The 16242-nt window shown below is 39.6% G+C and overlaps 1 gene segment (V, D, J or C); it reads left to right on the forward strand.

Moving 5' to 3' along the window:
- LOC104980409 overlaps positions 1-13064 on the forward strand; it is an 18475-nt gene extending 5411 nt beyond the window's left edge. The window contains 5 exon segments of the C gene segment in view: positions 1980-2030; positions 8181-8510; positions 10141-10197; positions 10987-11040; positions 12461-13064. Coding sequence covers positions 1980-2030; positions 8181-8510; positions 10141-10197; positions 10987-11040; positions 12461-12603 — 635 coding nt within the window.
- The last annotated feature ends 3178 nt before the right edge of the window (positions 13065-16242 follow it).

Raw genomic sequence — 16242 nt, forward strand, 5'->3', positions numbered from 1 at the left:
CCATTGGGTTGGTGATGCCATCCAACCATCTCATCCTCTGTCCTCCCCTTCTCCTCCTGCCTTCAATCTTTCCCAGCATCAGGGTCTTTTCCAGTGAGTCAGTTCTTCACATATGGTGGCCAAAGTATTGGAGCTTCACATCTCTAGACGTTTTTTAATATGAACTTCACATATATTGTGTTTGATAGAAAATTATTTCTGTTTTCCCAACAGATTATCAATTATCCTAATCTAGTTTTAAGATAATCTCTTTGTTGCCCTACAATTTAAAAACGACTTACCATATTTTTATATCAACATATACTTGAAGTATTTGCTAGAGGACTTCTGTTTCATTTATGTCTCAGTATTCATACACCATTATCATGTTATGTCAGTAACTTTGCAATAAAGGTTTACATCTATTAGGCCAAATGTCTATTCAATATTATTCTTAATCATATTTAATGTTATTTAACTTGCTAACCCTGAACCCTTATATCATAGAACAAAAAATGAAATATTTTCTTAATTCTCATAAGAATTATAGTAACTTCATAAATGTGAATTTAGGAAAGATCAGTATCTTTATGATATTTAGTTTTCCTTATACAAATATGATATGTCTCTTTATTTATTCAGGTTTAATTTTATGGCCTTTATAAAACCTTACACTCTTTCTTCTTATAGCTCTAGAATTTTCTTATAAATTTGACAAATGATTTTATAACCCTTTACTTACTCTTTTGCATTTTATTGGTAAAGCTTTCATGGGTTTGGAAAAATAGGCAACTCCTAAAGCTCCTGATAATTTGATTCATGGTCTAGAATAAGGAAAAACAGAGTACAAGCTACCAGAGAGGTACTGAGTAGTACCTCAGATACCACTGAGATCTCAATAGGTCCAAATGGTATTTGACAACCCAAAGTATGAATACTATTAACTTAATTTTCAATTAAAAAAAGCTTTCTAAACAAAATATTCATCCAGATCTCTCGTCTTCTCCTGTGTATTAAGGACTCAGCTGCTATGAATGGACAGTTGTCACTGTGACCTATTTTCATTCTCAGGGCAAAGGCACTGCTTGGTGATAGGACTTAGGCCAGGACCAACCAGGTGGCTCTGGCATGGACAGAAGGATACTTGATCTGTCTTGTGTGGGTCCTGGGGGATGGACAGCTCATGCGTGCCAGAGGAGCACCCAGATGCCTCTGACAACCTTTTTTCACCCTGATCCAAGATAAGTATCTCCAGATTATGAAACAGTCTCCAAGAGTCTTCTTATAACTTATCAGATAAATGGATATTGTTTTTAAGTTTTAGTTTCAATAAGGAATCTATTATTTCAAAGGAGAAAAAATTCTACAGATTTCTTCTTAAATCCTAAGGGTGAAAAGAAAAACTCATCACAGAACTTATTTTCTCATCTTGTGTTGCCATGGTAAAGAATGTTACCCAGTGAATGGAGAACTTTGCTCACATTTTCCAAGTACACTTGTGATGGAGTATTTACATTTTCAGTGACTGAAGAGTTACCTCCTTTCAACAATATAGCCCCAAATCCCTAAGGGAGAGGTTCTGGTGTTTGTGAGAACAGAAGGGTCTTTCTTTGATGCAAACTCTGAGCAGTTTCAACAGAGTTGAACACCTGGAAATTAAAAAAAAAAAAAAAGGCTTAATTCTTTGAATACTATTACTGGAAATTTAGGAAGGCAGGTGGTTAACCCGTTGGTGGTGAACTCTTCTTTTCCTGTTTTTCTTCCTTTCATCTTTCATCAGTGCCTTCAATAATTTCTCCTCCATGGAAAGCAGATATTTGGGTCCATTTGTCTGAGGAAAACTAATAAAACATCAGATACCATAAAACCTATGTTTAAGGACTTTCAAAAGAATCCATAAGATCAAATTTCCAGTACAAAATGTTTAACTTCCAGTCATGATATGAAGTTAGGAGAAGGCTAAGATTATTGTAGGAGCTTCAACCAGTGTGATAGTGCAGGCTGGAAGAAGATATTTGGAAAAGCAACTGAGCTCATAGTAGCTCCTCCTGGTAAGTAATGTTTTTCTCTTTTTTGCCTTAGTTATGGGAAAGTGACAAGTGTTTTTGTAGAGAAAACAATCTGTGCTGTGTGTTAAGTCACTTCAGTCATGTCCGCCTCTTTGCGACCCTGTGGACTATAGCCTGCCAGGCTCCTCTGTCGATGGGATTCCACAGGCAAAAATTCTGAAGTGGGTTGCCATTTCCTTCCCCAGGGTATCTTCTTGACCCAAGGATCTAAAGTATTCACTTTATCTAACTGCCGCATGCTTGGTCTTAGCATATGAACAATAATTCTGCAGCTACTGGTTGCTGTATATGGAAACTCAACTATTTTGTAAATGATTTATTCTCTCCTTAAAAACAGAATGGAATTTTTCTTTTAAAATACACACACACAAACATAAACCATTAAAATAGACTCAGACTAGATAGTAAAATGGAGATAGTAAAAATGGAGAAGGAAATGGCAACCCACTCCAGTGTTCTTGCCTGGAGAATCCCAGGGACAGGGGAGCCTGGTGGGCTGCCGTCTATGGGGTCGCATAGAGTCAGACACGATTGAAGCGTCTTAGCAGCAGATAGTAAAATATTTGAGGATCATGTCTTTTTTACTGTTTCGTTTATGTGTCAATATTCTTACACCATTAACATATGTCATTACATTGGTATAAGCTATTGATTAAATTTCCTTTTCTTCTAGACAATCTATTAAGTGAGAATCACTTTTCTTAATTATTTTTTCTCTACAGTTTGAGATAAAACACAGTGTCCTTGTCTCCCAATATTTTACAAAACTACATTATCGGTTTTCATCCCATCCCTAAAATCGGTACATAAAAATTCTTATAGTAAATGACTATAGAACATAGATAAATCTCATTTCTTATTACTGTAGCTTCTTAGAAGGAGGCTGAGATAAGTTGAAATGTATGTAGTCACATCTCTTGTTACATTGCCTGGATATGGATCAGTTTCATGGAATTTGTGAGCTCAATGAGCCCTGTCTTCCCTGGTGGCTCAGGTAGTAAAGAATCTGCCCGTGATGCTGGAAACCCAGGTTTGATCCCTGGGTGAAGAAGATACCCTGGAGAAGGGAATGGCTACCCACTCTAGCATTCTTGTTTGGAGAATTTCATGGACAGAGGAACCTGGTGGGCTACAGTCCATGGGGTTGCAAAGAGTCAGACATGACCAAGAGACTTTTACTCCCTCTCTTATGAGCCATGTCAGCTCCAAAGTCCATGAAAACAGTTTACATGGTTGAATATCCTCATCTGCCCATTCTCTCAGCATTTATTTATTGAGGACAGTTTCTGTGTTGGATGCTGGAGATAAAAGAGTAAGCTAGACAAAGATAGAGTGAGTTCCAACAGTCAAACAGTTTCTATTCTACCAGATGAGCTTTATAGATTCTGCCATGATTAGGACCCATGTTCTATGATCCGTGGCTGCTAGACAGACAGCAGATCTTGGATTGATGGGCTTGTTTCTTTCTCAATTGATGTAATATTTATAGCTTATAAAACTCATGTATTTTATCTGGTGGAAGAATTTAATGAAATGTCCTTACCTTAAGTCGTCTCACTAAAGAGAATTTTAGTATCAGCTGCTATTTACTGAGAATCAGACAGCATAAGAAGTTTCAGTGCTGTATCTCATTCCTCAGCAGGAACCATCTTATTCCTAGTTCATATATAAGGACACTGAGGTTTTAAGAAGCTCAGTTACTAGCCTACAGTCACCTAACAAGATATATTGCAAAGTTTAGGATTCAATAGGGATTTGTCTATTCCAAAGTACATGATCTGGACTGTTATTGATGTTAGAAACATTTAAGTCATGTTTGTATATCCTGAGTATTTACAGTTCCATAGCCTGACCTTTTCCAGTATCCTCACCTGAAAAATCCCATAGTCAGAGGAGCCTGGCAGGCTGCAGTCCAAAGGGTCTCAAAGAGTCAGACACAACTGAATGACTAAGCACTCAGCCTCACCTTTTAAACGACTACTTTGATTGACTATTTAGTAGCTTATAATTTGCTTTACTGTCATTTGTGAAAACAATGCTTCTGTTCCTCTTTGGTAATGAAAGACATATTTACTCTAAGTGACACTCTTGACCAGGAACTGACTTTACACTGAAAACACTTTTTGAAAGGAGATTTAAAAAGATTCAGGCAAAATAGTGAAAAAAGATGCAACTCTACTCCCAATGGATGTGAGCTGGAAACAGAGGTAATCCAAGCAGCCCAGAGAGAGCAGGGAGGGTTCTTCAGTTCTCCGCACATTCTTACCTTATGTGGTTTGCTGAAAGTCACCTCTGTGTCACCGTAGCAGGGTCAACTTCTCCATATATTTATGTAAATATTGAAAAAAGTTGGACAGAAATTCAAAACAGACACAGTTCTCTATGTCTTGCATCTATCTCACAGAACTAGGATTTGCAAACACGTTATCTGATTCCTCATGCTCTGTTGGAGTTGCTGCTTGCTGCAGCTAAGTCGCTTCAGTCATGTCCGACTCTGTGCGACCCCATAGACGGCAGCCCACCAGGCTCCCCCGTTCCTGGGATTCTCCAGGCAAGAACACTGGAGTGGGTTGCCATTTCCTTCTCCAATGCATGAAGGTGAAAAATGAAAGTGAAGTCACTCAGTTGTGTCCGACTCTTCTTGACCCCATGGACTGCAGCCTACCAGACTCCTCCGCCCATGGGATTTTCCAGGCAAGAGTACTGGAGTGGGGTGCCATTGCCTTAGAACTTACTAAATTATCAAAATCCAAGGCAGAAAAAGAAACATGCTATTTGTTATTTTATGTAAGTTGCTTGCTTCCAAACTTTATTTGAGAAGAACTCTGGGAGTTGGTGATGGACAGGGAGGCCTGGCCTGCTGCGATTCATGGGGTCGCAAAAAGTCGGACATGACTGAGCAACTGAACTGAACTGAACTGAACTGAAGATAAAAACACACATACAGGGACTTTCCTGCTGGATCAGTGACTGGGTCTCTGAATTCCCAGTGCGGGAGCCTGGGTTCATTCCCTGATTGGGGAACTAGATCCTGCATGCTGCAAAGAAGATCCTGTGTGCCACAACTAGAGACCTGATGCAGCCAAATAAATGAATACTTAAACACACACACACACAGGTTCAGGCAGGGCAAAAATAGGAATAGAAAATCAAAGACACTCATGGAAGTAGAAGGAAAAAGGCCTGTGAAGACCTGGCAGGAAACACAGTGTAAGATTTCATTCTCAGAGATAGGAGAGATATGTGTATGTTCTATCTCTATAAACAAGTGATTGAAAATTTTAAATGTTGAAAAAATGTAGTGGAATAATATTTTTAATAAAGTGATAAAGAAGCATACCAAATTTTCCAATAAGGTATGTTAAAATAATATTAGAAAGAGATCTCAATGCAGGAGTCTTTGGGAGGAAAATGAAGTAAAAGGTGGACATTGGCTTCAACATCTGTTATATAAAATGGAAGAAATGGTTTTTTAAATAAATCCAGTTCTTGCTTCCAGGGCATCAATGTTACGAACATCATAAAGTTTAATGTCATTCAGAGATGACCCTGCAGAGAGAGTCAGGCAGGGAAGGTTTTCATGATGCAATATGACTCTAGGGGAATTTGAGGACCAGGTATCCTGCCATTTCTCTAGTCATCCTGTCTTAAAGGCCCACTGCAAGGACTCACAAGTTGAACTCTGTTCATGAGCTGGATAGAAGTCAATTCAAGGCTAAAATTTCTAGTCAAAGCGTGGAGCCAAAATCAATTGTGGTCTTGACTGGGGGGAATGCCATTTGTTTTGGACAAAACAAGTGAAGCAGTTTCATATACTAACTGAATATATTAGGCTTTAGCCAATGTTCCTTTTGATTTTTTTAACCCTGGAAATACATTGGCTAAGACAAGACTAATAATTGCCTATCAATTTGGTTTGTGAAAGGCATGTTTCCTGTGATGATAGAGTTGAGGATTTCAGACAATTGAGAGCACAGTGGAATTGCAATCAAGGGAACCAGTGTCCAAAGTTAATTGGCAGGGATTCAGTTGCAACCAAAATACTGAATTCTGATCAGTAAGGATGAGCTCTGGTACCATGATATAAAAATGTCATGTTGGAGCACACAATCAACACAAACAAATCACTAATAATGAGAACTATTATCTCTTATTTCCATAGCATTTTTAATCAACTTACTTTTCACATCTTGTTTCGTTTTGGTCTCACTGCAGCACTGGTTTGCTGTTGTTGTTTAAATGCTAAGTTGTGTCCGACTCTTTTGCAACCCCATGGACTGTAGCACGTCAGGCTCCTCTGTCCAAGGGATTTCTGGGGCAAAAACACTAATGATTTATATGAACTTCATTTTCAAATAAATAAAGTATCAAAGGCTTTAATTGACCCAGTTGGCTCAGTCACAGAACTTATGAGGAAAATGAAGCAGGACTAGAAGCCTGGTCTCTTGAACTGAAGGCCATCATAGTTTCCCTAGGATATGAAGAAGTCAGAGAAGCTAAATTAGTCTAACGATTTCTATATGGGTTGAATAATTTTGAAATTATTATAGAAAAATGTTTGTTAACGGAATAAAATTTTTGTCATAGGTAGATAGCAGGAGAAAGCAATTTTTTTTTTTCAAGGGAATTGGGGAAGGCAAGAAACAATTCAAGGAAAAATATATGGTTCTTTGGAAGGAATGATGCTAAAGCTGAAACTCCAGTACTTTGGCCACCTCATGTGAAGAGCTGACTCATTGGAAAAGACTCTGATGCTGGGAGGGATTGGGGGCAGGAGGAGAAGGGGACGACAGAAGATGAGATGGCTGGATGGCAACACCGACTGGATGGACATGAGTCTGAGTGAACTCCGGGAGTTGGTGATGGACAGAGAGGCCTGGCGTGCTGCGGTTCATAGGGTCGCAAAGAGTTGGACATGACTGAGCAACTGAATTGAACTGAACTGTAGGATGTTTAGGAAAAAACGGGAATGTGAAAGAGGATTAGATGTGGAAATCTTAGGAAGAATTTTAAAACAAATCCCTGTTTGTAAAAGACAGTATGGAAAAACACTGTGCAAGGAACCTAATAGGATTTGTCTTGTGTACATGTGGACTACTACTAAGGATTCATGTATAAAGTGTGCAGTCATCTTGAAAGTGTTTGGCCTAAGGTTTAAATTTGTTATTACAAGTAAGTTTTGTGAGTTGACATATTTCCTTTCCTGATGTGGAAGAGTGTTTTCAAAGAACCTGGGCTTTGGAATCATGTTGACTTGGAACTTCAGGTGTACCACTTATGCTTATGTGAATTTGGGCAATTATTTTCTGGCCTCAGTCTCTAATCCATAAAGTGGGATAATAATGTATACCCAGTACCGGTTGTATGAAAACTGAATGATATAATGTGTAGCTATCATATTTGGTACATTGTCTTGGCAGATGATAGGGAATGTATATATGTACCTACACTCAATTCAAATGTTAAGGGAGAATTTTATCCAGTAGGGAGTTGTTTGCAGACAAGAATGCTGACTGAACAAAAATTCTCCAGAAAATACAGCTGTACTTTTAATTCCTCAAATGGAAAGTTATCTTACTGTCCACTCACACACAAAAAATTGAATTTGGAGATATTTAGCATACATACATACATACTCTCTTTAGCATACTTTTTCTCACTTGACAAGAAAAATGAGTTATAAATATGTTTTTTAATATGCCCTATAGAGACATTTTCATAGTTACCTGGTCTTCTGCCTCAATCCATTCCCACCACGCACTCCCATTCACCCTAAAACAGTCTCCATTATAATAAAATAAAATAGATTTTTAAACAATAAATGTGTTCATGAAGGCTGGAAGCCTTGATATGGGGCAGTTAAAAGTCAAACCCCATTGTAACATGTGGAGAAAGAACAAATGTCAAGGTTAATCCAGCCTCTGTTACATATTAGCTGGGACTTTAAGTTTTATGATGTCTTGAACCTCTCTTCCCATTGAAAACAAGAACAATAAAACACACCTCACCACCTTCTGTGGATGAACAACCAGGCTATCTTCCTCTTACCACTTGCTAGGTTGTTCCAAATAACACCAACATTTGTGTTTGTGTAATAACTCTTTTTAATTACTGTTTCATTTTCTCCTACAGATAGAGACCTTGATATAGACATGTCCCCCAAGCCCACTATGTTTCTTCCTTCGATTACTGAAATCAAGCGTGAGAATACTGGAACATATCTTTGTCTTCTGGAGAATTTTTTCCCTCATGTTATTAAGGTTTATTGGAGAGAAAAAAGAGGCAACAGAGTTTTGCCATCCCAGCAGGGAAATACCGTGAAGACTGCTGACACATACATGAAGTTCAGCTGGCTGACCGTGTCTGGAAACTCCATGGATAAAGAACACATGTGTATCGTCAAACATGAGAAAAATAAAAGAGGAGATAATCAAGAGATTCTTTTTCCGCCAGTGAATGAAGGTATGTGAATAGAAATATAAGTATAACCTCCTAGAACAATTTTTCAAAGGGATACTCCACCTCTTCTGTCAAGCATTAATGAAAAACAAATGCAAAACTTTCTTAAATTGAAAGCTATTTCCTTACAGAATAAAAAAAAAAAAAAGTGTAGTGTTTGAAATAAAAAAGAAAGAGAAAAGTTCACCTAAACTTTGTCAGCCTTGGTTCATCATCCAAAATATTAAGGTCATAATATAGTATTTTGGGGTTGTTATATGGTTTAAATCAAACAACATATATGGAAGTACCTAACAATTTAGGACACTATAAACACACAAAAAGAGATTCCACTGTTGAAGATCTTAGTTTATTAGGAAGTAAGAATAATTGTATGTCTTTTATGAGTGTTCTATTCATCAAACAAAGTCATCTAACTTCAATCTTGCTTTACTCAAACTGTAGTCCAGAAACGAGTCTTAACATCAAATTGATGTTCTTATGCACGAGCCAGATTGCAGATCAACAGAAATCAGAGTAACTTGGCTACTGTACATTTATTATGGTCCATGGTGTTAGGTTTTTAAGATTTGGATTTTTTTATATATCACTTGGAGTAGAATTTTGTGATTAAAGATGGGGTGAGGCTAGAGCACACAGACTTACTTGCATTCTACATAATGAATGTATTTCTTGCCATTGGAAAATGCCTCTCACCAACTTTCATTGCAGCCTAGCACGTTACGTGCCAGGCCTGAAGGGAGTGTGTACCCATGCCCCTTGTATTGGCAGGCAGATTCCTATCCACTGCTCCACCAGGGACATCCTCCCCTTAGTTAGAGGACTATAAATGTGATTTGGCCTATTTTTCAGTCCTCAAAAGAATTGCACTGAAATGCTGAGCTCCTGTAATAAAATCATCATTGCTAAAAATATTTAAGAAAGGAAGTTATTTTGGTGTGGAATTCTGTTTTCTGTCTATAGATTAATTTTTCTGCATTTCTATGGATTATTTCTACAAAGTACTTTTCTCAGCTTTGTCTCATTTAATCTCCCTCAACAATCCTTAGAGTTCTGGCTCTGCCATCACTGATATGACTCTAAGCAAGTTACTTACCATCTAATTCTTACTTACTCCTTTGTAACATGGAATCCTCCAAAATACACCTCAGTCCAGTGTCAGTGGGGGATTAAATGACGTATTGCATGTGCAGTATGTAAGTGAGTGCCTGGCACAGTAATAATCACTCAATGGCTATTAGCCTTATTAGTATTGTTTTCTTTATTCCCACACATATCACAATTGCAAGAGTATCGGATGCTGGAGATGTGAGTGATATAGAAAGGTGTGGCTGGTTTTTTATTTTTCCTCGATGGGAAATTTGCTGGAGCCAGACTCCTTCAAATAAGAGATTCTGTTTTATTTTCTGGGATTGGATGAATTTATTCTGATGCTGAACTGATGTACTGAATTACATAGAATCAGACCAACTCTTCCTGGATTGTAGGGCTCATATTTCTTAATGAATGTTTCTTTCTCAGCAGATTATCTACTTATATATGTGTGTTTTAATAACACATATATAAACATAAACGCACATTGCCAAATAACAGGCGTGAAAATTTGACTAATAATTGTTCTCATTTCTTGTAGTTGTCTCTTCAGTTGTCACTGCTACTAAACCTCCAAATGATGGTTTGAAGAATAAAAGTAAGTTTTTGTACACGTTTGCCTTTATGTCATGCTTCAGTCTTTTTTTCCTTCTTATTCCACATCTCCTGCATCTCTTGCATTGCTTTCTGATGAATTTCCCATTTGAAGTCTACCTGGCTTAAAGTAAAAAGACCAATTATCTGCACTTGTGGGGCTCATCATTGTTATACTTTTAAGGACTCCTCTTCTGTCAGGAGAATGTATTCTATCAGGAGAATACATATATGTGTACAGACATATAGACAGACTAAAATAATAGGCAGGGATAACATATATATGACTTCCCAATATAAAGAATCTGCTTGTAATGCGGGAGACCCGAGTTTGATCCCTGAGTCAACAAGATCCCCTGGAGAAGGAAATAGCAATCCACTCCAGTATTCTTGCCTGGAAAATCCAGTGAACAGAGGAGCTTGGTGGGTTATAGTTAATGGAGTCACTAGAGTTGGGCATGGCTTGGTGACTAAACCACAACCATGGCTTCCCAGGTGGCCCAGTGGTAGGGAATCCACCTGCCAGTGCAGGAAATGCAGGAGATCTGGGAGATGTGGGTTCAATCCCTGCGTCGGGAAGAGCCCCTGGAGGAGAAAATAGCAACCCATTCTAGTATTCTTTCCAGAAGAATCCCACGGACAAGGAATCTGACAGGCTAAGTCCATGGGGTAGCAAAGAATTGGACAGGACTCAGCAACGGAGCATGCATATAGATGTCTATATGCACATACATATCACACTATCAAAAATAGATATACACAATCAACTAATACTTGCTTTCCTTTCTTCTAGAAAAACAAGTCCCTGTTGTAAATTCTACAAAAGCATGTCTGAAAGATGAAAACAGTAAGTTTTTGTTTAGTTTTGCTGTTATGTCAGCTATAGCACTTTTGTCCACCATATAAAATTAACTTTTGAACTTACTTGGTTTAATGTAAAAAAAGCTATACTGTTGGGATTTGCAGAAATAGACTGAGTGGTATTTTAAGTAAATCTATCATCATTTCTCGGGCTTGGTGGCTCAGTGGTAAAGAATCTGCTTGCCAATGCAGGAGACATAAATTCAATCCCTGGGTTGGGAAGATCCCCTGGAAAAGGAAGTGGTCACCCACTCCAGTATTCTTGCCTGGGAAATCCCATGGACAGAGGAGGCTGGTGGGCTACAGTCCATGGAGTCTCAAAAGAGTCGGACACGACTTACCCACTAAACGTTATCATTTCCCAGGGGTCATCTTAGCACAATAAATGCTGGTTTTGGTGTGAGATGACTCTAAATTAGAAACTGTTCATGATAAACTCTGAACTATTTACACAGTGGATTTCATTTGTTAGTGTGGCTTTTGTGTCTAATGACCGGGAAACATGATATGTTTTTGTGTCTAGTATTTTGATTGTGCTGGTAGTTAATACGTGAAATGACACTTACTGAAATCTTCTTATATGGAAGGTATTGTGCTGTATCTTGCACGCATTTTCTGTGAATGCAATGTTCTCTTTACTAAACCCCACTATCCACCCTCTGTGAACACCAGAAAACTTCATGGATTGTAACTTTTGTAGGAATCTCACTAACGCACAACATATAATGGCTCAGATGCTTCCAAGTCAGCAATTCCACTTGATGTTTATGCTAAGACTTTCCTGTCTGGAGTATTTATCGCATGTGGAGATGCAGGACTCCAGAGCAGTTAAGAATGTGTTCTTTACAGTCAGATTGCTGGGAATAAAATACGGTTTCTGGTATTTTCTAAATGTGTGACATCTGGCAAATTCATTCTCTCCATTCACAGTTGACTTGTAAAATGGAAATGAAAATAACAATCTTATGAATTATTGTGAAATGAAGTAAGATTAGAGCTTTGCTTGCAAAGCTCTCAGAATAAATGCCTGGTATTTGGGGTTAATGAAGATTAGCTGTTTTTATTACTTAGAGACATAGTGAGGGCAAAGAAAATGCTAAAATCTCTTAAAAATTCTTTTTTCCCACTGCATGAATTCATTAAAAACACAAATTTACTTTTTAATATTTAGAAAGGTTCTAAGTGAACGTAGCAGAAGTTGTCGATTGGCTTGAACTTTGAGTTGGATTCTGAGTAGTTCTGGTGGTGGTGTGATGGTAGTGGTGGTCCTTGTTGACTGTGGGGATTGGTGATGCTGGGGTGTCACTTTATAGTAGGTCGTCAGAAAGAAAGAATTGTGACCTCCTCCCATCACTGTGTACTGACCTTTCAAAAGAACAGGCAACTAATCAAAGGACTTCTCCTAGATACCCTGCAGCTGCACCTCATGAACACCTCTGCCTATTACACATACCTCCTCCTCCTCATTACGAGCACGGTCTACCTTGTCATCATCACCTCCTGTGTGTTCAGGAGAACAGGCGTCTGCGGCATTCAGAAGAGCTCGTGATAGAGGGGCCCCATAAGAGGATCAACGTTCCTTCATCATCTATGGTCTCTAAAAGCTCTGCTCAGAATCTAGCCTGGTTTTTATTCTGGATTTGGGTTATTTCAATCCATGTGTTATTTTTATATTATGTCTTTATTTTGTAAGAGTTTTTCAAACCATTGGGCAAACAGTTTGACTCTGTAACAAGAAATTCTGCCATTACCCAGGGCCAGGACCCAGGGTGGGTCCGGAGAGCCTCTCCCCTCACTGTCCCCACAACCTCATCAGCTCCTTGGGCTCCTGAGTCTTCACACCTTCTCAGCGCACACAGTAGGCAGCTCCCCGTCTCTTCCCTCAGCGCCTCCCCCCAGATCCTGACCCTGACCCTCCCTGCCACACACCCTGGGGCTGCCAGCTTTGCTACTTGAATTCTGTATTCTATTTCATAATAGATGAGGTTAATAAAAATAAAAACTAAAAAGTCCATTTTTGTCTGTGTGTACTTTAATTTTATGAAATCTAATTAAGGTAAACGACACCATGACAACTGAGCTATCAAATTCAGCCCTGGTTATAATAATGATCAACAACACATGTCTAAGCCTTTCCCTGGGATGGTGGTTATGGTGCTTTCTTTGGGGCACTGGCCCCAAGAGGATCCATAGTCAAAGAAAGGTGCCTGGGTTCTTTCTCTTTTAAAGTCAGCGGATTCAAACTTATTGGTTTGGGACATTTCCGTGGTGACTGACACTCAGCATGACTTTCACAGTGTGTGCTCAGATCTGTGCTAGGGTCTCATAAGCACTGCCTCCGGATCCTCATATTAACCCCACGAGAACTGCCCCAACACCAGAGGGGCATCAGGTAGAGGAGGAGCATGCAGACTCTAATCCCCGAGGGCCTGCATTTGAACCCTGGGTCTGTGTTAGCATCTGTGTGACCCCAGGCAGTGATTTGAACTCTCTGCATGATGAAGTTACAGTGCCCTGTCTCCTGGAGCAGGTGAAGTAGATAAGTTCATGATGCGTGGTCCATGTAAACCCTAAGCAACATTAGCATCTACTGTTGGTAGCTCTACTGTAGAATCCATAGATTTCACAATTACACAAATGCACTGAGAATTTTCTCTAATCTCATTCCCCACAGACAGTTTAGATGTAGATGGAACAGGGATTCAGTTGCTACAGTTCACCCAGATAATTCCATTAATCCTCTAAGCACCCTTGGAAGAAGCTACAGTTAGAGGCCACAGTTTTCAGATGAGAGAGGTTATCTGCTCATCACATCTACTTTTAAAGTAATAGTTATTTAGAACTGGATTTCTCTGACTTCTGAGCCTATATTTTGTTGCCCAACATCTCTAATTCACCGACAAGAAGATGAGGTCCCAGAGAGGTTATGAAATATGCCCAAAGGTAAACACAGAGCAGTGCCAAACTCCACTTGGGCCAGGTCTGCCTGACTTAAACCCTGCTCCCTTTTTCAGTACACCAGTGGCTCTCTTATTATAGCTATAAATAAATGATTAGGGAAATAGATTGATAAATGTATAAGAAAAAAAGTCACTGATGTCCAGACTACATCACAGGCCAGGCATCACACTTTAAAAATCCTCCTTCATTAATCCTAATGTGCAGCCAGGTTGAGGCATCAAGTGACTGAAACGGTTCCAGCGTTGCCAGCTCAGATCTCACACAGTGAGGGGCCATCACAGAGCTCATTACACAAGTTAGAATGTGCTTTACTCAGAAAGCGATCTTAACATCCACTCATCAATTTCCTAAAGAAATAAAATGTACTAAGATTTATTTATGTTCATTAACTGCAGCCCCCAATGAATCCTAGTCCCCAATAAGAAGCTAAAAAATAAACTAAAAGACCACTATGCGTCTTCCAAAACATATATATTGTGCATATTTATTGATTATCCCAAAGCCTTTGGCTGTGTGGATCACAACAAACTGGAAAATTCTTCAAGAGATGGGAATACCAGACCATCTTACCTGCCTCCTGTAGGGAGGTCAAGAAGCAACAGTTGGAATCGGACATGGAACAGACTGGTTCCAAATCAGGAAAGGAGTACATCAAGGCTGTATATTGTTACCCTGCTTATTTAACTTATATGCAGTGCACATCATGTGAAATGCTGGGCTGGATGAAACACAAGCAGGAGTCAAGATTGCTGGGAGAAATATCAATAACCTCAGATATGCAGATGACACCACCCTTACAGCAGAAAGCGAAGAAGAATTAGTCTCTTGATGAAAGTGAAAGAGGAGAGTGAAAAAGTTGGCTTAAAACTTAGCATTCAGAAAGCTAAGATCATGGCATCTGGTCCCATCACTTCATGGCTGGTAGATAAAGAAACAGTCAAAACAGTGACGGAGTTTATTCTCTGGGGCTCCAAATCACTGAAGATGGTGACCTCAGCCATGAAATTAAGACACTTGCTCCTTGGAGGAAAAGCTATGACCAACCTAGACAGCATACTACAAAGCAGAGACATTACTGTGCCAACAAAGTTCCATCTAGTGAAAGCTATGGCTTTTCCAGTAGTCAGGTATGGATATGAGAGTTGGACTATAAAGAAAGCTGAGCAAGGAAGAATTGATGCTCTTGAACTGTGGTGTTTGAGAAAACTCTTGAGAGTCCCTTGGACTGCAAGGAGATCCAACCAGTCTATCCTAAAGGAAATCAGTCCTGAATATTTATTGGAAGGACTGATGCTGAAGCTGAAACTTCAACACTTTGGCCACCTGATGGGAAGAACTGACTCATTTGAAAAGACCCTGATGCCTGGAAAGACTGAAGGGAGGAGGAGAAGGGGACGATATAGAATGAGATGGTTGGATAGCATCACGGACTTAATGGACATGAGTTTGAGTAAGCTCTGGGAGTTGGTGATGGACAGGGAGGCCTGGTGTGCTGCAGTCCATAGCGTCACAAAGTTGGACACGACTGAGCAACTGAACTGACTGAACTGGTCTTAGAGATGTAGAACTATTTCTTCATTGTGAAGAATCAGTGTATTAAATGTAGGAGGCAAGAAGGGAAATTTGCAAATCACTGAAAGTTTTGTGCAGCTGATTCCACAGCTAGGGCCCTGCTGGGCAGTATCTCTTGTGGTTTCCAACTTCTCAGCAACCTCCTGCCCCAACTCTCCCTGGGCTGCTCTGGTCTGGGAGGTGCAGAGAGGGGAGGGCCTTGGGGATGGGGTGACAGCCTGAGTGGCAGCAGGAGGGCGCTGGTGTGGCTGATGGGGTTTCATTTTCTCAGGGTTTTTATGTTTACGTGCTCTGACAAATGTGGTTGATTCGTTGAAAATGCTCAAAGTCAAACTGGCCTCTAGTGGTTGAGGCTGTGCAAAGGGTAGCTGGGGTGTCACAAGGAAATTAGAACAGTTAAACCACAGCCGACTTCCCGCAAGCAACTCCTGTGTGAGCTGGGGACCTTATGTCCAGGATGTTCAGTGGCTTCATTTCTGTCTATGCTCAGGACCGTGTTCTGGAGGAAAGAGCAGACGGGACTCCTTGCAGCACTAAAATCACCCCTGACTTTCCACCAGCCACCCAAATCAACACCATTTTCATCACACAGAGTTTAATTTTTCTGAAATGACACAAGTGAATAATGAAAAGGAACTTACAGACATGCTGCCTT

This window comes from Bison bison, unplaced genomic scaffold (assembly GCF_000754665.1).
Source record: "Bison bison bison isolate TAMUID 2011002044 unplaced genomic scaffold, Bison_UMD1.0 scf7180017864499, whole genome shotgun sequence".
NCBI classification, from domain to species: Eukaryota; Metazoa; Chordata; class Mammalia; order Artiodactyla; family Bovidae; genus Bison; species Bison bison.